At 45.2% G+C, this 20361-nt stretch overlaps 1 protein-coding gene and 1 long non-coding RNA gene across 17 annotated transcripts in view; one reads left to right on the top strand and one right to left on the bottom strand.

Moving 5' to 3' along the window:
- Window positions 1–20361, top strand: part of ZNF76 (zinc finger protein 76) — a 36008-nt gene that overhangs the window by 3337 nt on the left and 12310 nt on the right. For all 16 annotated transcript variants that reach the window (XR_013416478.1, XM_015136195.3, XM_078000202.1 and 13 more), the window contains exon 2: window positions 17823–17991. Coding sequence is in view for 15 of the 16 variants with exons in the window: in XM_015136195.3 (XP_014991681.1) it covers window positions 17919–17991 (73 nt within the window). In the remaining variant the exon portion in view is untranslated. The remainder of the gene's footprint in view (window positions 1–17822; window positions 17992–20361) is intronic.
- Window positions 1297–6011, bottom strand: LOC144340436 (uncharacterized). Its single transcript, XR_013416543.1, has 2 exons — window positions 4073–6011; window positions 1297–1374 (listed from the first exon to the last, which is right to left on the bottom strand). It is a non-coding gene; the product is annotated as an uncharacterized LOC144340436 (long non-coding RNA).

The following is a 20361-nucleotide window of genomic DNA, read 5'->3' as shown; positions in this document are numbered from 1 at the left end:
CTATGAATCTTTGATGCTCCCAGCCCTTACCCCATGAGCTCACTCACCGTACAGTGTCTCCCACCTCATTGGCACTTTACCCCAAATCCTTTCATCTTGTTAAGTCCCTTAGCCCCAGGAATCCACGTGTCTGTATGCTCTAAACCCCTCTAGTCCAGTAGTCTTTCATCCTATTTTTAGTCTCAGTGTTCTACTTCCACCAACCCACCTTCTGCCATCCTCAGCCACATTCTGTGACCTGAAACTTTCATATAATTTGTACTTCATTTAGTGACCTCTTGATGTGACTAGCTTCAATGGAATCAGCCCCTTCCATCCCAGCATGAACCAATCCTGTATAACTTGCACACCCTCCCATTCTAAGGCCTCTCCTCTCATACCCCTGCCCAGTATCCTGCGAGATCCTGCCTCTCAGGTTCCTCCCTCAGTGATCACCTTTTCAAACCTGGATTGTCTTTCACCCTTCCACAGGGCCTTCCCCTTCCTGCCTTCCTCTTATTTGTCCCCTCAGCCATCCTCACCTCACCAATCTTGATAACCAATTACAATATAAATCTCCCTTCCATCTCAGCTCTGCTCCCTTCTTCCTCCACTCTCTTGTGCATCTAACTCCAGGGCCATGCATATGCCCCTGCTGCTTTCAGCTCTGCTTCCTTCATATGCTGCACTGTCCCACCAAACTTCATCAGTCTCTTCGGTTTATCCAGAGAACTACACTCTACTCTGGGAACTTCTGATGACTTCTAATAATAGATCACCAAAGGATCTCGGTTTTTTAGAGGGCAGGGAGAGAGCCCTTGGATATCCTTCAGAATCAATCTAGCTGTGTCTCCTGGACACCCTCCCACTGTCCTATCCCGTTATGAAGCTGCTTGCTGTATATACCCTCAGGGTAGAATGCTTTGGGTGTCAGCTTCTGCAGGCACTGAATTAGCCCCATTGTTTTCCAAGCCCTGGGAAAACTTGATAATCCCCACCCACTGAAGTCTGGAGAGTCAGTAGCAAAATGTGACATCAAAGATCCACATCCAAAAGTCTATTCTATGGGTCACCAAATTCCCAGGTCTCTTATAGTGTACTTATTGGCTCTACAGCAATAAATACAACAGAAACTAAAACTAGAGTTGAGGAAAGGGTATACCCTGGGTTCTACAACTGCTGTGGGTGGATTTTAAAAAGGAGCTCTTGCCTTAGATTTATTTACTTAGGGCACAGAACTTATTCTGCCTTGTATTTGAGTTATTTGTGTACCTGTCTCACCCCCACCCTGTGAGCTCCGTGAGAACAGAGACTAGGTTTTCTTTTTTTTTTTTTTTTTTTTTTGAGATGGAGTCTGTCACCCAGGCTGGAGTGCAGTGGTGCGATCTCGGCTCACTATAACCTCCTCCTCCTGAGTTCAAGTGATTCTCCCACCTCAGCCTCCCAAGGAGCTGGTATTACAGGCGCCTGCAACCCTGCCCAGCTAATTTTTGTATTTTTAGTAGAGACGGGGTTTCACCATGTTGGCCAGTCTGGTCTCAAACTCCTGACCTCAGGTGATCCACTCACCTCAGCCTCCCAAAGTGCTGGGATTACAGGCAAGAGCCACCGCGCCTGGCCGGTTTTCTTTATCTTTTATCTTCATCTCATCCCTCATATTTAGCAGGTAGTCAGTAAATACTTGCTGGATTAAATAAACTCACTCAGAAATTCTGCATCAGATGTACACAAGTAAAAACGGTTCATGTCTACATTCATTTTGTGGACACAACAATACCCCTCCCCAAAGTTCTCCAAACATGATAATGGGCATGTCCCTTGATATAAACAGTCTGGAATTTAGACACTTCCTTTTTTTTTTTGAGACGGAGTCTCGCTCTGTCGCCCAGGCTGGAGTGCAGTGGCCCGATCTCGGCTCACTGCAAGCTCTGCCTCCCAGTTTCACGCCATTCTCCTGTCTCAGCCTCCCGAGTAGCCGGGACTACAGGCGCACGCTGCCACGCCCGGCTAATTTCTTTTTGTGTGTTTAGTAGAGACGGGGTTTCACCGTGTTAGCAAGGATGGTCTCGATCTCCTGACCTTGTGATCGCCCACCTCGGCCTCGGTATTATAGGCGTGAGCCACCGCGCCCGGCTAGACACTTCCTTTTTTAGTCATTGCTCAGGTAGGGGAATGGGTATAAGTGCTTTTTTTTTTTTTTTTCCCTGCTCTATTTCTGGTAAGATAGATTGTTTGACGTGGTTGCTCAAATACAGTGGTAACAGCATCAGGGGCTGTCTTATATAAATCTGTTCTCCAGAAAACAGCTAGTTTGAAATATTTAGTGTGGGTTGCAGAGACGATTAAGAAACAGGGGAAACCAAGGAGGCAAAATGTTAGTAATTTTTGAAGTTGGGTAATGCGTTCAAGAGGTTCATTATACCATTCCTTCTGTTTTTATGTATGTTGGAAATCCATTATAAAAAGATTAAAGGAAGGGGCAGCTAGGTGAACAAGTGCAAATTTAGCACTGTTCCTTGGAAAACACCTCAGAGCAAATAAGCTGCTGTTTCTGAATCAGTACTGTTATTTAGGTTAAGTAGTATATTTAGTCCTAACCTTTCTCTGACCTCTTCTGTTTGTAAGATATCAGGATGCTAAATTTAAAAATTAGCACCCTGCAGAATTCTGTACCTGGTGGCCTGGGAATTGTAACATCCTGGCATCAAGCACCTGTTGCCCTTCTTCTCAGCTTAGGTGTGGTTTCTGGTGGAATAGGGCTGGACTGGACCTGAGAAGCAGGTGAGGCAGTAAGGAGGAAAGAGGGATCCCAGGCTGGAGAGAGACCAGAGCTCGACTAGGGTCTTCCCCTTCTTGCCTAAAGCTTTCAGGTTACTGGGAGATCCTAAAGGTATATATATTCATTCATTCACTGATTGATTCATCCCACAAATATTTGGTGAATATCTGCTGTGTGCCAGGTACTTTTCTAGGTACTGGGAATAGAGCAATGAGCTCACTGTTTGAGGAATGGACAGGGTAGAGACAGACAATAAACAAATAAGTAAAATATATATTGAGAAAATTTAGCAGAGAAGGAAGATGGAAAGTGCCAAGAGTAGGCCATGCACAGTGACTCACACCTGTAATCCCAGCACTTTGGGAAGCCGGGGTGGGTAGATAACATGAGGCCAGGAGTTTGAGACCACCCTGGCCAACATGGCAAAACCCTGGCTCTACTAAAAATACAAAAATTAGCCAGGCGTGGTGGCGGGCACCTGTAATCCCAGCTACTTGGGAGGCTGAGGCATGAGAATCATTTCAACCCAAGAGGCAGAGTTTGCAGTGAGCCGAGATCACGCCACTGCACTCCAGCGTGGGCTACAGAGCAAGACTCTGTCTCAAAAAAGAAGAAGAAGAAGAAAGTGCCAGGATTCTGGGTGTTAAAATTTTAAATAAGGTAGTTGAAGGGGGTCCCACTAAAAAGGTAACATTTGAGCAAAGACCTGAAGGAAGTTAGGGGGTAAGTCAAGCATACATCTAGGGTAAGTTTATTCCAGTCAGGAAAAACAGCAAACACAAAGGCCCTGAGGCAGGAATGTGCCCTATATATTCAAGAAACATAAGTAAGCCAGCCAATACGGCTACAGTATATTAGTGAGAGAAGAAACGGCAGATGTTTCGGTGAGGGTGAATTGGGGGCAGATCACACAGGCCACTGGCTTTTACTGTGAGTTGTGAGTGAGATGGTAGCCATTAGAGAATTCTAGGCAGATAAATAACATGGCCTGCCATATTGAAAAGGTCATTCTGACTGCTGTGTTGAGAATAAGCTATAATGTGGTAAAAATGGAAGGAGAGAAACTGGTTAGGAGGCTACTACAATAGTCTAAGCAAGAGAAGTTGGTGGCTTGAACCCAAGGTGAAGCAATGGAAAAGTGAGAAGTGGTTGTCTTCTGGATATATTTGGAAAGGAGCCAACAGGATTTGCTGATAGACTGGATGTGATATGTAAAAGAAATAGCAGTTGAAGATGGCTACAATTTTTTTTTTTTTTCAAGACAGTCTCACTCTGTCGCCCATGCTGGAGTGCAGTGGCACGATCTCGGCTCACTGCAACCTCCGCCTCCTGGGTTCAAGCGATTCATCTGCCTCAGCCTCCTAAGTAACTGGGACTACAGGTGCACGCCAGCACGCCCGGCTAATTTTTGTATTTTTGGTAGAGATGGGGTTTCACCATATTGGCCAGGCTGGTCTCAAACTCCTGACCTTGTGACCTGCCCGGCTCCCACATTTTTGGCCTGAGTAACAAAATGGTAGAATTCCAATCTACTGAAATTGGGGAGCCTGGAAGGAGGGCAGGTTGTTAGAAGGAGGAGATAAGGAATTTACTCTTGAACATGTCAAGTTTGAAGTGTTTTTTGGATATCAGAGTCGAGATGTTGAGTAAGCAGCTAGATATTCAAGTCTGTCGGAGCCTAGGAAATGTCTACTCTCAGGAAATTAAAGAACACTGTTACCTGGCAAGAGATAGCGGAGTATGGGAAGAACACTGGTAGCTATGTGATCCTGTGGGACTCCTCTGGCAACGCAGGCCTCTGTCTCTTCATCTGCAAAATGACTGCTTTATTTTATTTTGTTTTATTATCTGTTTCTTTGACAAGGTCTTGTTCTGTCACCCAGGCTGGAGTGCAGTGGCGCAATCATGGAGGCTCACTGCAGCAGCAGCCTCTCCCGCTCAATCAGTCCTCCCATGTCAGCCTCCTGAGTAGCTGGGACTACAGAGGTGGGCACCACCACACCTGCCTTATTTTTGTATTTTTGGTAGAGACAGGGTTTTACCATGCTGCCCAGGCTGGCCTTGAACTCCTGGGCTCAAGCCATCCTCCTGCCTCGGTCTCCCAAGGTGCTGGGATTACAGGCATGAGTCACTACACCCAGCCAAAATGACCACTTTAGACTAGAAATGAGCTGTCTTCTCAGCCCCTCCTATGGTGGGAGTTGATGAATTAAGTGCTTAGAATAAACATGATAATATATGTATATCTAAGAGCATTTTTGAAACTGTTAAGTTCTACACCAGGTAGTGGTATTGGCAATAAGATTTCTTCCTTCATTTGCTAAAGTAATACCCAGTGAGTGCCTGCCATGTGCTGGGTGCTATATCACATGAGATATGATGATGGAGAAGATGAATCTGAGCCCTCGGGGAGCACCTCAGACAACCTCCCGGTGTGGCTTCACTGCCAAGTGCAGACAGCACATGGGGCTGAAGTGTGACATTAGCCAGGGAAAGCTTGTTCCTGACCTGGGTCTCCATGGAAGCAGTGAACATGCACGTTAGAGATGAGGCAAGATGGTATTCCAGATGAGGGAAAAGTCTTCCACTTAGCTGGGCTAGGGAAGAGTTGGGAGTGGTTGGGAAGGGTTGAGTGATGGGGACTTCACTTCCTTCCCTCCTCCATTCTTTCTTTCAACATGTACTTCCTTGCCAGGAGCTTCTCTTAGAAGCTCACAGTTCTGTGGGAGATGAAGAGTTTCAAATCTGGTCTCAGGAGTTCAAGTTAGATAATTTACAGTAAGCAGAACTGAATCAGGATTCAAATTTGAACTAAAGAGCTCAGTTAGCTATGTACCCTAATAGTATTAATCATTTGGTATCTGTGGGCACATTCTTTGTTAGGTGCTAATTAGGCTGAAAGGTATGCTCTCCAGGAACTTAAATTATAATCACTATAAGAGAGAGTAAGAATGTTATTTTCCCCTAAAAGAGTCAAGTGTTAAGGAAAACACACTCTGTGGCAGTGTATCCCTTTAACTGCATCTGGAAACTGTCCCTGCGGCTGTGTTTATTCTTGTGTCATTTAGATGTCTACGATTATATCGTGAGGAGAGTCTCTTTGACCAGATAAACGAGAGTATAAGATATAGCTCATCCTAATCGATAAAATTAGTCACCCACAAAACTAGTTTAGAGGAGACGTAGTCAGCATCTACCACATAATGGAATGGGAAATTTTGTCCTGGAGAGTGAAGAAAAAAAAAAAAAAAAACCTGGCCGGGCGTAGTGGCTCACGCCTGTAAACCCAGCACTTTGAGAGGCTGAGGTGGGCGGATCACAAAGTCAGGAATTCAAGACTAGCCTGGCCAACATGGTGAAACCCCATCTCTACTAAAAATGCAAAAATTAGCTGGGCATGGTGGCGTGCAGGAGAATTGCCTGAACCAGGACCCGGGAGGTGGAGGTTGCAGTGAGCCAAGATCGCACCACTGCTCTCCAGCCTGGGCTGTAGAACAAGACCCTATCTCAAAAAAAAGAAAAGAAAAAAACCCTGAGATACAAATCCAAGTGCAGCTGAAGCCAGTTTCTTTAACAGATGGCCCTAACCTGTTTTGGGTGCTGTTTCCCAAAGCTGCCAACAAACTTCAAACGCCTTTTACCCTGGCAGCTGTCAGTCAAGATATAGAAATGTGATGGTCTCACAAATCCTATGCAGTTGTCTCTTTTGCTGGCAAAAGTATGAAGTAACCCGGGTGTGGTAGCTCATGTCTGTAATCCCAGCACTTTGGGAGGCCGAGGCAGGCGGTTCACCTGAGGTCAGGAGTTCGAGACCAGCCTGGCAAACATGGTGAAACCCCATTTCTACTAAAAATACAAAAATTAGCCGGGCGTGGTGGCGGACGCCTGTAGTCCCAGCTACTCAGGAGGCTGAGACAGGAGAATCGCTTGAACCTGGGAGGCAGAGGTTGCGGTGAGCCGAAACTGTGCCATTGCACTCCAGCCTGGGTGACAGAGCGAGACTCCGTCTCAGAAAAAAAAAAAAAAAAAAAAAAAGTAAGAGGCGTACTCAGGCTCCTCACTTCCAGTTCCGAATCAGAAGGATTTGTGATGTTGGACAGGTCATTCAGGGTCTCAGGCTCATTATACTGTCATTACTGGAAGCCAGAGCACTTCTTTTCTAGTGCCTCTTTGACACTCCCCTAGAGCTGGCCCTCTGGTGAATAGTTCATCCCTAAGAAGGCCAGATATAACTTGTTAGCCTGGTACTATCTCACTTCACCACTTCATTTGTTGGGAGTTCCTGCTACTTTTGGATAGTTGATAAAGCATGAGACCCATACAGTTAAGATAAGAACCAAGGAACTGGGAGCTCTTTGAGATTGTAGAACTGACCTGAGGCTTCGATATGGGGGATTTGGCAGGTGTGCCTAAGACCAGAGTTCTTTCTCTGAGATCATCTTCTCAGCCTAGGAAATACTGTCCTGCGGCCACATGGAGCAGTGAAGGAGAAACGTAGTCCCTGCTTAGGCTACCGCTTCATCCAGACACACCCTTGTGACCAGGCTGGGGACACACATATTGAAGCCACCATGTCCTCAGGTCCTGTAAAGACTTGCTGTTGTCTCATGCTCAGCTGATCAGCTTTCCATATGATATTATTATTATTATTTTTTTTTTTTTTTTGAGACTGAGTCTGGCTCTGTCGCCCAGGCTGGAGTGCAGTGGCCGGATCTCAGCTCACTGCAAGCTCCGCCTCCCGGGTTTACGCCATTCTCCTGCCTCAGCCTCCCGAGTAGCTGGGACCACAGGCGCCCGCCACTTCGCCTGGCTAGTTTTTTGTATTTTTTAGTAGAGATGGGGTTTCACCATGTTAGCCAGGATGGTCTTGATCTCCTGACCTCGTGATCCGCCCGTCTCGGCCTCCCAAAGTGCTGGGATTACAGGCTTGAGCCACCGCGCCCGGCCATCCATATGATATTATAGAATGGCCTCCATGAATCACGAAGCTCAGTTGTCAGATGTGCTTTTGCTATAGGTCAGTAACATGGAATCCATCATATCAGCACTGGACTCTCCATTGCTTATGTATGGAGAATCATAGATATTCCTATGACCAACAAAGGGAGTACAAAGCATGCATTTAGACTTTCTATTTTTAGTTTTTTATTTATGTTGCATAGGTAACACATTCTCAAAGCTTTTTTTTTTTTTTTTTTTTTTTTTTTTTTTTTTTTTTTTTTTTTATTGAGACCAAGTCTTGCTCTGTTTGCCCAAGCTGGAATGCAGTGGTGCAATCTCGGCTCACAGCAACATCTGCCTCCTGGGTTCAAGTGATTCTCCAGCCTAAGCCTCCCAAGTAGCTGGGCCTACAGGCATGTACCACCATGCCCAGCTAATTTGTGTACTTTTAGTAGAAATGGGATTTCACTGTGTTAACCAGGCTGGTCTCAAACTCTTGACCTCGTGATCCGCCTGCCTTGGCCTCCCAGCATGCTGATTATAGGTGTGAGCCACCGCACCCAGCCACTTTTTTTTTCATGGAATATAAAGGATATTCCCTGAGAAGTCACCCTTCCATCATCATCGCCACTCAGTCATCCTTCCACAGACAACCCTGGTTAGTAATTTCTTGACTATGCTTCCACAGATTTTGTTTGTTTGTTTGTTTGTTTGCGTGCTTGCTTGCTTGCTTGCTTTGTTTGAGACGGAGTCTCGCCCTGTCACCAGGCTGGAGTGCAGTGGTGCAGTCTTGGCCCACTGCAACCACCTCCCGGGTTCAAGCGATTCTCCTGCCTCAGCCTCCCGAGTAGCTGGAACTACAGGTGCATGCCACCTTGCCAAGCTAATTTTTTGTATTTTTAGTAGAGACGGGGTTTCACCATGTTGGCCAGGATGGTCTAGATCTCTTGACCTGGTGATCCGACTGCTTCAGCCTCCCAAAGTGCTGAGATTACAGGTGTGAGCCACCGCGCCCAGCCCACAGATTTTTTAATGCAGTGACAGTATATAAAAAGCACTGTTGAACCCGGGAGGCAGAGGTTGCAGTGGGCCTAGATCATGCCATTGCACTCCCGCCTAGGCGACAGAGCAAGACTTCATCTCATAAATAAATAATAAATAAAAATAATAAATAAATGGCACTGTTTTATACCTAGCCATTTTTATTCATTATATTTGGGAGATCTTGCCATGTCAGCATGTAAGGAGCTTCCTCATTTATGTCTACATAGTATGGAAGTTTCATATTGATGGACATTTATGCTGTTTCTAATTTTTTGCTTTTATTACATGCAGGGATGCCATAGATAACCTTAGACATGTGCCATTTTCACACGTCCATCTACCTGTAGACTAGATGTGAAATTGCTGAGTCAGACAATATGTACATGTACATTTGTAATTTTGGTTGATATTGTCAAACTCTCCTCCATAGAGATTGTGCCAGTATGTTCTCCCACCACCAGCAGTGTATGACTGTGCCTGTTTCTCCATAGCCTCATGGACATTGCTTCGAGTTAAGAATATAGCAGATTCTGCCACACAGTGGCTCATGCCTGTAATCCCAATACTTTGGGAGGCCAAGGCAGGCAGATCACCTGAGGTCAGGAGTTAGAGATCAGCCTAGCCAATATGGCAAAACCCCGTCTCTACTAAAAATACAAAAAATTTCCCGGGTGTGATGGCTCCTGTCTGTAGTCTCAGCTACCTGGGAGGCTGAGGTAGGAGAATCTCTTGAACCCTGGAGGTGGAGGTTGCAGTGAGCTGAGATTGCGCCACTGCACTCCAGCCTGGGCAACAGAATGAGACTCCGTCTCAAAAAAATAAATAAATAAATAAATAAATAAATAAATGATAAATATATATATAGCAGATTCCCTGAAGATCAACATAGGATACTGAATCATGGGATCCCACTGTGACACTATTCCGCAAGACAGACGAAACATGGCACATCCCAGTTTGAAGAATACAGCCAGGCACAGTGGCCCATGCCTATAATTCCCGCACTTTGTTGAGGCTAAGGTGGGAGGATCACTTGATCCTGGGAGATTGAGACTAGCCAGGGCAACATAATAAGACCTCGTCTCTACAAAAATTTAAAAATTAAAAAAAAAAAAAATTAGCCGGGCATGGTGACACACACCTGTAGTTCCACCTACTCGGGAGGCTGAGGTGGGAGGATCGTTTGAGCTCAGGAGATCAAGGCTGCAGTAGGCTAGGAGTCTCACTCTGTTGCCCAGTGCACTCTGGAGTGCTGTGGTGCGATCTCAGCTCACTGCCACCTCCGTCTCCTGGATTAAAGCGATTATCTTGCCTCAACCTCCTGAGTAGCTGGGATTGCAGGTGTGCACCACCACACCTGGCTAATTTTTGTATTTTTAGTAGAGACGGGGTTTCGCCATGTTGGCCAGGCTAGTCTTGAACTCCTGACCGCTAATGATCTGCCTGCCTCGGCCTCCCAACATGCTGGGATTACAGGTGTGAGCCACCGTGCCTGGCCAGACGTTGATTTTTAAAGCCCAAGTCAGGGCCAGGCACAGTGGCTCACACCTATAATTCCAGCACTTTGGGAGGCCGAGGCAGGCAGATCATGAGGTCAGGAGTTCAAGATCAGCCTAACTAACATGGTGAAACCCCCATCTCTACTAAAAATACAAATATTAGATGGGCTTGGTGGCTCTTGCCTGTACTACTACTCAGGAGGCTGAGGCTGGAGAATTGCTTAAACCCGGGAGACTCCGTCTCAAAAAAATAAATGGGGGTCTCACTATGTTGCCCAGGCTGGTCTCAAACTCCTGGGCTCAAGGGATCCTCCCACCTCAGCCTCCCAAAGTGCTGGGATTTCTTTTAAATGGCGCTTCTTTTTTTAAAAAGAAAAAAAATTTTTTTAATCAATATGATTTATGCAAAGATGTGTTTAGCTGTGTTAAACTTGTGTTATGTTAATGCAAGTTTCTGTTACTAATTTCCTGTTTTCTCATCAGTGTTTAGAAACCCACAGAACCAGGTCTGTTCACTAGGTTTTTCTGCGTGTAGTGAAGTATTTTTCTGTAGTGAACATTGAATCATTTTACTGCAAGTTTTCCAAATCTGGTTCTAATTTGTTTGCCACTCATCTTCATCAGCCTTCATCCCCAAACTAATGTGTCTTTGTCCTCATGTGAAGTTTTCTGTGTTTACAAATGAAGAAGTTTCTGAGTGAAGATTAAGTCATAATTATTTTTCTAATCAAAATTGAACATTCTTTTCAGGCAAATGTTTTTGTTCTCTTTTTTTGACTTCTAAATACAGTTGCCTACTGGGCTGGCTGAGGCAGAGTACAGAAAGCTTGTTCCAACTGTCCAGAGTTCTGGTTGGCAGAAGACGATAGAATAGCGAACAGGTGCCTGTAGTCCACACAGCCCAGCTCATGTGTGGAGCACAGTAGGTCTCAACTGTGATAAAGTGGAGAAACACAAAAACCATGACTACTCTTTAGTTTCCTATCTTTCACATCCCTTATTTTTCTCCTTTGGGGAGGCAGTTTAAGCACATCTTGATTCATGGAGAGACCTAAATATCCAAAGTATCTAAAAAGTTGGGAGTAGTGCACACACCTGTAGTCCCAGCCACTCAGGAGGCCAAGGCAGGAGGATCGCTTGAGGCCAGGAGGTTGAGTTTACAGGAGCTATGATCACTACACGCCAACCTGGGCAACAGAATAAGATCCTGTCTCTAAATAAATAAAAGTTTTTTCTAAATGTTATCTCTCCTCAATAATTACAATTTATGTTTTAACATTAAGAAACACATCGATACATTGCAAAGGTGAAGGGTTGTTTTCCCTGCATCAGGACCAATAATGGGTTAAGTTTATTTAAAAGTGCAGCAGGCCGGGTGCAGTGGCTCACGCCTGTAATCCCAACATTTTGGGAGGCCGAGGAGGGTGGATCAAGAGGTCAGGAGTTCGAGACTAGCCTGACCAACATTGTGAAACCCTGTCTCTACTAAAAATACAAAAAAATTAGCCGGGTATGGTGGCGCACGCCTGTAATCCCAGCTGCTCAGGAGGCTGAGGCAGAAGAATCACTTGAACCCAGGAGGCGGAGGTTGCAGTGAACTGAGATGGCGCCGTTGCACTCCAGTGTGGGAGTCAGAGCGAGACTCCGTCTCAAAAAAAAAAAAAAAGTGGCCAACAGAATTGGATTTGCTCCTAGTTCTGAGAAAGTCAAGAGTGCTCCTTTCTGTCTTCACTCTTTTCTCACCTTCCCCTGTCCCAGTCTGTTTCTCACCTATTCCCAGCTTAGGTCATTGCAGAGCTAGTAAACCTTATACCCTACAAGGAGAAAACAGAGCAGCCACCCTCACTGCCCCTCTGCCCTGTCTCGGAGGGTTGCAGGAGTAGAGTCTGAACCGTCAAGTGCAGGCAGAACTCACACATAGCCATCCTGAAGCAGTAACAAGCCTTTCTTTGGCTCTGCCCATGTCACTGTTGTTAGTTCAGTGCCAGCACGGGAGGATTCAGAGTAAACCACCATTGAAGGAAAGTACAGGGAGAAAAACAGCAATCAGGGCACTGGTAGATGCCTGGCAGCCACAAAGCTTCCTCCTCACCCTCTGCAGTCAGGCTTTTTGGTAAGGCAGCTTCAGAGACGGAAAGGTCAGGGAACAACAGTAGCCTCTTAAAGGTTTGTATTATGAGACTTAGGAAGGAAATGTGAATGAGTTGAGGTTATTTAGCCTGGATGCAAGAACACAAAAAGGAGTGGAAATTTGTTTTCTTTGAGTCTAAGAGGGGTTATTTTGGGAAGCGTGGCTAGCAGCAGCTCTTTCCTCTTTCCATTGCGGGTAGGCCAAGAAGGACTGGGTTTAAGTTACAGTGGGTGAGATGGAAGTTAACCCGTATTCAAGTGTTTTGAGTGCTGACAGTGTGCCGGTCACAGTGGATTAGCAGAAGGAAGAAGTGTGCCAGACATTGAGAAGTATGGGCTCTGGGGCAGCCAGCCTGACTTTAAAACCTGGTTTCAACACATAGTAGCGTTGGAAGCTTGGACAAAGTACTATACCTCTAAACCTCAGTTGCCTCATCTGTAAAATGGCTATAATATACCTACTTCCTCATCAGTTATTTTTAAGTTTAAGAGTTAATATAGGTAAGGTGCTTTAAAAAGTGTCTGGTATGTATTAATCACATTTATATGTGATAAAAATAAAGATTAGCATGAGCAGTAGAAAGGATCTTAGGGTAATTTGGGCCAGCATTTCATTTTACAGATAAGGAGGCAAACATAGAGATAGAATTGAGATTAGAAGCCAATTCTGTAGACTTCTAGTCCAGGGTGGTTGCCGCTAGTCCTAGCTGTTTTAGGAATCCATATTGCTTCAAAAGCATTTCCCTTTAGGTTCCTCTTCCCCTCCTCCTTATAGCTGGTATTTCTAGAGTACAGGCATATGTGGCCTCATTTAATCCCTTACAGCAGGCTATGAAGCAAATGCCACTATTATCCCCATTTTTTTATAAGTGATATCTGAGGCTCAGAGAGGTTCATTTACCTGCCCAAGGCTACACAGCTTCTGAGAAGTTCAGTCTGGATTAAAACCCAGACCTCTGACTTCAGAGCCTGTGCTCTTAACCACACCACTGATTTTCCTTAGAAAGTCTCAGTGGAGTACGGTTGTGCTCAATTAAACCATGTGAGTATTTGACAAAGGTGAGCTGCAGGAGCCACAGGGCCCAGGGAATGTAAAGGTATTTTGCAATCCTTTTTCAACCTATATCTGCTTTGCTTTTATTTTTATTTATTTGTTTATGTTGTTGTTGTTGTTGTTGTTTGCTTTTTTTCTTTTTTTTGAGACAGAGTTTTGCTGTTGTTGCCCATGCTAGAGTGCAGTGATGCAATTTCGGCTCACTGCAACCTCTGCCTCCCAGGTCCAAGCAATTCTCCTGCCTCAGCCTCCCAAGTAGCTAGGCATGTACCACCACACCTGGCTAATTTTTGTATTTTTTTTTTTAGCAGAGGCAGGGTTTCACCATGTTGGTCAGGCTGGTCTCGAACTCCCGATCTCAAGTGATCTGCCTGCCTCGGCCTCCCGAAGTGCTGGGATTACAGGCATGAGCCACCGTACCCGGCCTGCTTTGTTTTTAGACCTGGTTTCTCTTATGTGTCTTCTGACACAGTGCAGTTACACTAAAACAGGTTACCCAAAGAATCTACCTGATGAAGAGAGTGAAATTTGAAGGTGATAGACCAGACCAAGAGAGGCCAGGAGCAGAGCTCTTTCGAGATAGGGACCATGTGGAGGTTATCAGGGCTCTGGGCAAGGATGCTAATAGACCAGAGATGTCAGATGTCAGAATCCCCACCTTGACCAGTGATTCTTCATTATTAATCCCTGTCAGATCCTGATGACAGCCTTGGACTTCCCTCTCTCTTGGAAAATGCAAAAGCTCACACACCAAAAAAGTATTTTGGAGTAGCTTCAAGGTTCATAACCCCCCCAGCTTCACCTCTGTGCTTGGCAGCATAGTAATTAAGGTCACACTTTGGATTAAATGGCCTAGGGTCAAATCCTCCTTTACTAGTTAGCTGTGTAACCTTGAGCAAGTTACTTAACTTGGTCTTGGGCCTCCAGTTCCCTCAATGAGGGAACTTTTAAATGAGGATAATCATAGCATTTGATTATAGGGTTGTTAGAATTAAATGAGTTAATGTGTGTGACATTCCTAGCACGTGATTAACTCTATAGTAGTGTTCACTATATAATAGTAGTATTGCTGCCCTCGGACCTTAGCCTATTTAGTAAATGTTTATGGACAGAATGAATGAATAATTCTAGTTGAGATGCCAAGCCCGGGGTAGAGCATGCCAATCAGCGTGTAGCAGATGGTCTATAGGTTTTTTGGGGTTTTTTGTTTGTTTGTTTGTTTGTTTTGAGATGGAGTCTCACTCTGTTGCCCAGGCTGGAGTGCAGTGGCGCAATCTCGACTCACTGCAAGCTCCGCCTCCCGAGTTTATGCCATTCTCCTGCCTTAGACTCCCGAGTAGCTGAGACTACAGGCGCCCTCCACCATGCCTGGCTAATTTTTTGTATTTTTAGTAGAGACAGAATTTCACCCTGTTAGCCGGGATGGTCTGGATCTCCTGACCTCGTAATCCGCCCGCCTCAACCTCTCAAAGTGCTGGGATTACACCGCGCCCAGCCAGTTTTTTGTTTTTCTTTTTTCTTTTTTTTTTTTTTGAAACGGAGTTTCGCTGTTGTTGCCCAGGCGGGAGTGCAATGACACGATCTTAGCTCACCGCAACCTCCGCCTCCCGGGTTCAAGCGATTCTCCTGCCTCAGCCTCCCAAGTAGCTGGGATTACAGGCATGTGCCACCACGCCCGGCTAATTTTGTATTTTTAGTAGAGATGGGGTTTCTCCGTGTTGATCAGGCTGGTCTTGAACTCCCAGATGGTCTATAGTTTTGCCAAGATACTGATCCGCTCAACCCTCAGGGCTGTGAAAGCCCCAGTTGGTCGCTTCTGGCTTCAAGCAGTGACATCTGCAATGTGAACTTCTGACTTTAAGCAGCAGCATCTGCAATGCAATGTACAAATATCTGTCTCTCTCGGTCACCTGACACGAAAACGGTTTGGGTAGTACCAGTTGAGGATATCAGTTGGTAAGTCATGAGAATCCAGTAGGCAATCCAGATTCCAAGTCCAGGAGAATTTTGAGAATGGGTGTCAGAGAGTCTTCACGACTGCACTGAGTTTAGAGGCCGTGGGCTTCCTGCAGGTTTCACAAGTGTTGGGGTCCCAGCTAGAGCAGGCTCCATACCACAGTGGGTACAGAGGATGTCCTGCCAGCAGGAAGCTTCAGTGCTTCCCACCTTGCACATGAGGGACCCAGGGTTTGTGGACTCACAGGATTTGTGGAGAGCCCACAGTGTGAGGTGCTGCAGAAACCACTGTGACGCAGAAACCAGACTAGAGCCCAAAGCCTTGTGAAGGCAACAGACATGAAACAGATAGTGATAAGTACTGAAGTAGGTTAGGCCCAGAGGTGTGAGTGCTAGAAAAAGGTGGTACCTAGGCTGTGGGAGTTTATAACAGGACCCAGCCTTGTCTGCAAGGTGGACTCTAAGAGCTGTAGGAAACTATAGAAGGGTTTTAGTCAAGGAAGTGGTATGTTTAGATTTATACTCTTTTTTTTTCTTACAAACCCACTTTTATTTATTTACTTTTCATTAGTTTAAGTCCTTGAGGGGCACAGCATCACACAGATTCTGTGTTCAATAGCCTTAGCAAGATTGCTTGGGAATTTAGCACAAACCATGCCACTGTTTCCACAGGGCTGAGTTTACCTTTCCCCAGATTATGCTGGTTTTCTTCAGTTTGCTGCCAGCAGTCAGTGTGGTGTTCTTTGCTTTGTACATGTAAGTACATCTTTTGCCTAAATAGAATTCAGTTTCATTTCGAGCATAAATACCTTCAATTTTCTTTTTTTTTTTTTTTTCAGAGACAAAGTCTGGCTCTGTCACCCAGAATGGAGTGCAGTGGTGCCATCTCGGCTCACTGCAAGCTCCGTCTCCCGGGTTCACGCCATTCCCCTGCCTCAGCCTCCCGAGTAGCTGGGACTACAGGCACCCGCCACCATGCCCGGCTAATTTTTTTGTATTTTTAGTAGAGACAGGGTTTCACCACGTTAGCCAGGATGGTCTCGATCTCCTGACCTTGTGATCCACCGTCCTCAGCCTCCCAAAGTGCTGGGATTATAGGCGTGAGCCACCGCACCCAGCCAATACCTTCAATTTTAATAAGAACTGTGTCCTCCCTTTCATTCTGGAGGCCCGACTTACAGCTAGCAGAAAATGGCCTTGGACTACAGCCTTCCAAATGTATTGTATTTATCTTATTATTACTGTTATTTTTGAGACAGGGTCTCTCTTTGTCACCCAGGCTGGAATTCAGTGGTACAATCATAGCTCACTGCAACTTCAAACTCCTGGGGTCAGGCAATCCTCCCACCTCAGCCTCTGGTGTAGCTAGGACTGCAGGCATGTGCCACTACACCTGGCTAATTTTTTTTTTCTTTTGTAGAGACAGTGTCTTGCTGTGTTGCCCACATTGGTCTTGAACTCCTAGCCTCAATTAATCCTCCTGCCTCAGCCTCCCAAAGCACTGGGATTGCAGGCATGAGCCACTACACCCTGCTCATATTTGCCTTTTAGAAGTCCTGTTCTCAGCAGGCCTCTACAGGCTCCAAGATGGTAGGAAGAGAGCTTTTTAAAAAAATTCACCCTGACAGCATAAACATGAATGTTAGAACATAGTTGGAAGAGGCTGAGGCAGGAGGATCACTTGAGCCCAGGAGTTCGAGGTTACAGTGAACTGTGATGGAGCCACTACACTCCAATCTGGGTGGCAGAGTGATACTTTGTCTCTAAAAAAGGAAAGAAAAGGAAATGAATTGGAAACAGACAAAAGTTTATCTGAGGACATAAGTTAGAAGACTCCTTATAGTAGTCAGGAGGTGAAAGGTAATACTTGCCTGAAATAAGTATCTGGACTTTTGAGGGAAAAGGGGGACTCAAGCATGATCCCCTGCCAATTCTGGGTGGAAGGCAATACCATCCCTGGGATAGGGGATACTGGAAGTAAAATAGTTCTGGAAGGTTGGGACACATTGTGAGTTCTGTTAGGGACTTATTCCATGTGTGGTACATGTGGGATGTTCCCTGAGGAAGGCCAGTGGATAGATGGCTCCGAGCACAGGAGAGATGTTGGAGTAGGCAGAGAGAACCATCAGCAGTGGGGTTGACTGCCTGCCTTCAGCAGGGCTCCTTCCTAAGGGGAGAAAGTTTAGAAATGAATTTTGATCAGTGATTTCTTACTTTATGACCAGTTTGATTGGCATGCTTCTCTTCTACGCTCAACTTTTAGAATTCTTAGATAATGTATATTTTGAGCCCTTTTCATAAAAACCAATATAGTTCACTACTTTGAAGAATTCATCTTTTTTCTTCTTGGCTGGCTGGCCTCATGTAACTCCTTCCCTGAGTATCTTTGCAGTAGGAGAAAGCTGATTAACTCATAATGTGGTACTGTTCATTTTCTTAGATTTGTGACCCAGAAGGAAATCTCTGACCTCGGCTGTGGCTCTTGGTGCTGGCCAGAAGCCAACTTCATGTCTGAGTGCACGAGCAGCAGTTTGCCATGGAGAGCTTGGGGCTGCAGACGGTGACCCTTAGTGATGGGACAACAGCCTACGTCCAGCAAGCTGTCAAAGGTGAGTATTTCTGGAGACCTCAGGATCCTGCCCTGTCCCTCAGCCTCTGGAAAGGAGTGTCCATTTCTAAGAGTCCCACCATCACCTTGCCCTCCCGCCTGCTTACCCTTGCCCACGAGCACAACTTGCTCTGCATTAGAATCTCCTGTGGTGCGTGATGAAAAGGGAACTCTAAAATAAAATGCTACAAGTCAGACAATCCCAGTCATAGGAACCAGTACCTCTCAAAGACAGAATTCCTAATATGTATTGAGTAGTTCATAAATATTTCTGGAATGAACACAGTGTTAGTTATGACTCCCTGCTTTTCATATCCCCTGTCACAGTTTTTTAGTGCTTTCTAGAAGCAGTTTATCATCTTAATTCAAGTATATTCAAACATTCAAACTACTAAGCATCTACCATGTACAAGATACTCTTCTAAGCCAGGCATAGTGGCTCATGCCTATAATCCCAGCACTTAGGAGGCTGAGATGAAAGGATCACTGGAGGCCAGGAGTTGGAGACCAGCCTGGGCAACATAGCAAGACTCTGTCTCTAAAAAAATAATAAAAATAATAATCTGGGTGCAGTGGCATGCACCTTTAGTCTCAGCTATTCAGGAGACTGAGGCAGAAGGATCACTGAAACCCAGGAGTTTGAGGATTCAGTGAACTATCATTGCACCACTGCACACCAGCCTGGGTGACACAGCAAGATCCCATCTCTAAAAAAATTTTTTTTAAAAAGATACTCTTCCAGATTCAGAGAGGAACACCCAAGCAGAGATCTCATGCCCTAATCCCTACTAGGGGATGCCAGAATTTAAAATATAGGGCACATAGTTAAATCTGAATTGGACATAACAATGAATACTCTTGTAGGATACGTATGTCCCAAATGTTGTAGGGACATATGTATACTACATACGAGGGACATACATATACCTCATATAAGGGATAGACATATGTAAACATGGGATTAAGCTGGGCTTGGTGGCATGCACCTGTAGTCTCAGTTATTTGGGAGGTTCAGATGGGAGGATCTCTTGAGGCCAGAAGTTTGAGGTCAGCCTAGACAACAGCAAGACCCCATCTCAAAAAAAGTAGGGAGTGTTAAATACTATAAAATACTAAAATAATAATACTAAGTTCTAAAAACAAAATGTATTATTTGAAATTCAGATTTACCTGGGCATCCTGTATTTTATCTGGCAATCCTACCCCCACTCTCAAGGTACTTAAAATCAAGGTAGGTGTGGAGTCAGAATAAAGTGTTTAGGGCAAGGCCTGCAGGCCAGGGGCACTCTTCCTTTCTTGCCAGTGTTCTCAGGCAGCCAGATAGCATTCATGTCTTCCTTGGACAGCACTGGGCAAATACTGCCTTGTTCCTACTCTTCATTTTACGTTTTCTGGACTCCTTGATTGTCACTGTCCTCATAAAGCATTGTCATTGCAACATTGCCCTCCATTTCAACACACTATCAGAATATATTTCCGCTCCTGTGTTTACAGATAAGTTGTTTATTGATTTCATTTTAAGTTGTCTGTTTCCTGGTGATGACTAAGGAGGCCCCTTAATCTCATCAGTAAGCTCTTTCCATATGACAGTCTGTGGGGGTCCCTTCTGGAAAGGTTTCTTGTCAAGAGCTGTCTGTGACATGTGGGTTCTTGCTGGCTTCATCTTCTTGAGAATGCAACTTCTCTAGAATACTTTTGAAGCCTGAAACTCTCTGTTTGCAGACTTCCCACTCCAGGTCTTGCCCCTCCAGTGCAGTCTCCGTGGGATGGAAGAACTTAGAACTCTAGCTAGGGTTGTGTTTACTCCTTGGACCCAGTTAGTTCCTATGCCTCAGTCTTCCACTGAGAATTAATGGTCAAATGAATGAATAAAAAGGAAGTGACCACAGCTGACCTGAGAGAGCCACTCTTTCCTATATCTGTCTGTCTTATGTATTTCTTTATTGTGTCAGTCTTCCTGGCTGTTCTGTGCCCACTCTGTGGTGTTGCAATGTGCACTTACACACATGCGCACTCACTCACTCACAACAGATTTTCCCTCTGCTCAGGGTAGAGCTGTCCTTCAGAGACCAGAACCACACTTTCCTGAAAGGCTTCTCTGACTGGTGAGCTCCTCTGAAGCTTTTGACTGAGGCACATTTGTCTCTCTCTGCCGGAAACCCTAAAATTGTATGAGACTTATCTTTAATTAGGATGAATATAAAATGTATTATTCAAATACAGCATTTTAAAAGTGGAAGAGTGTGCTATTAATAAATGCACTGGGATGGTTCCAGGCAAACTGGGGCATATGGTCACCTCTGTAATGGGATACGAGGCCCTTGTCAGTCAGCTGTTCTCCCCACTGTCTCTCTCCATTGTAGTCTCTAGT

Source organism: Macaca mulatta, chromosome 4 (genome assembly GCF_049350105.2).
Source record: "Macaca mulatta isolate MMU2019108-1 chromosome 4, T2T-MMU8v2.0, whole genome shotgun sequence".
NCBI lineage: Eukaryota > Metazoa > Chordata > Mammalia > Primates > Cercopithecidae > Macaca > Macaca mulatta.
The sequence above is the reverse complement of the archived record's forward strand: the minus strand, read 5'-3'. Positions and strand labels throughout refer to the sequence as shown.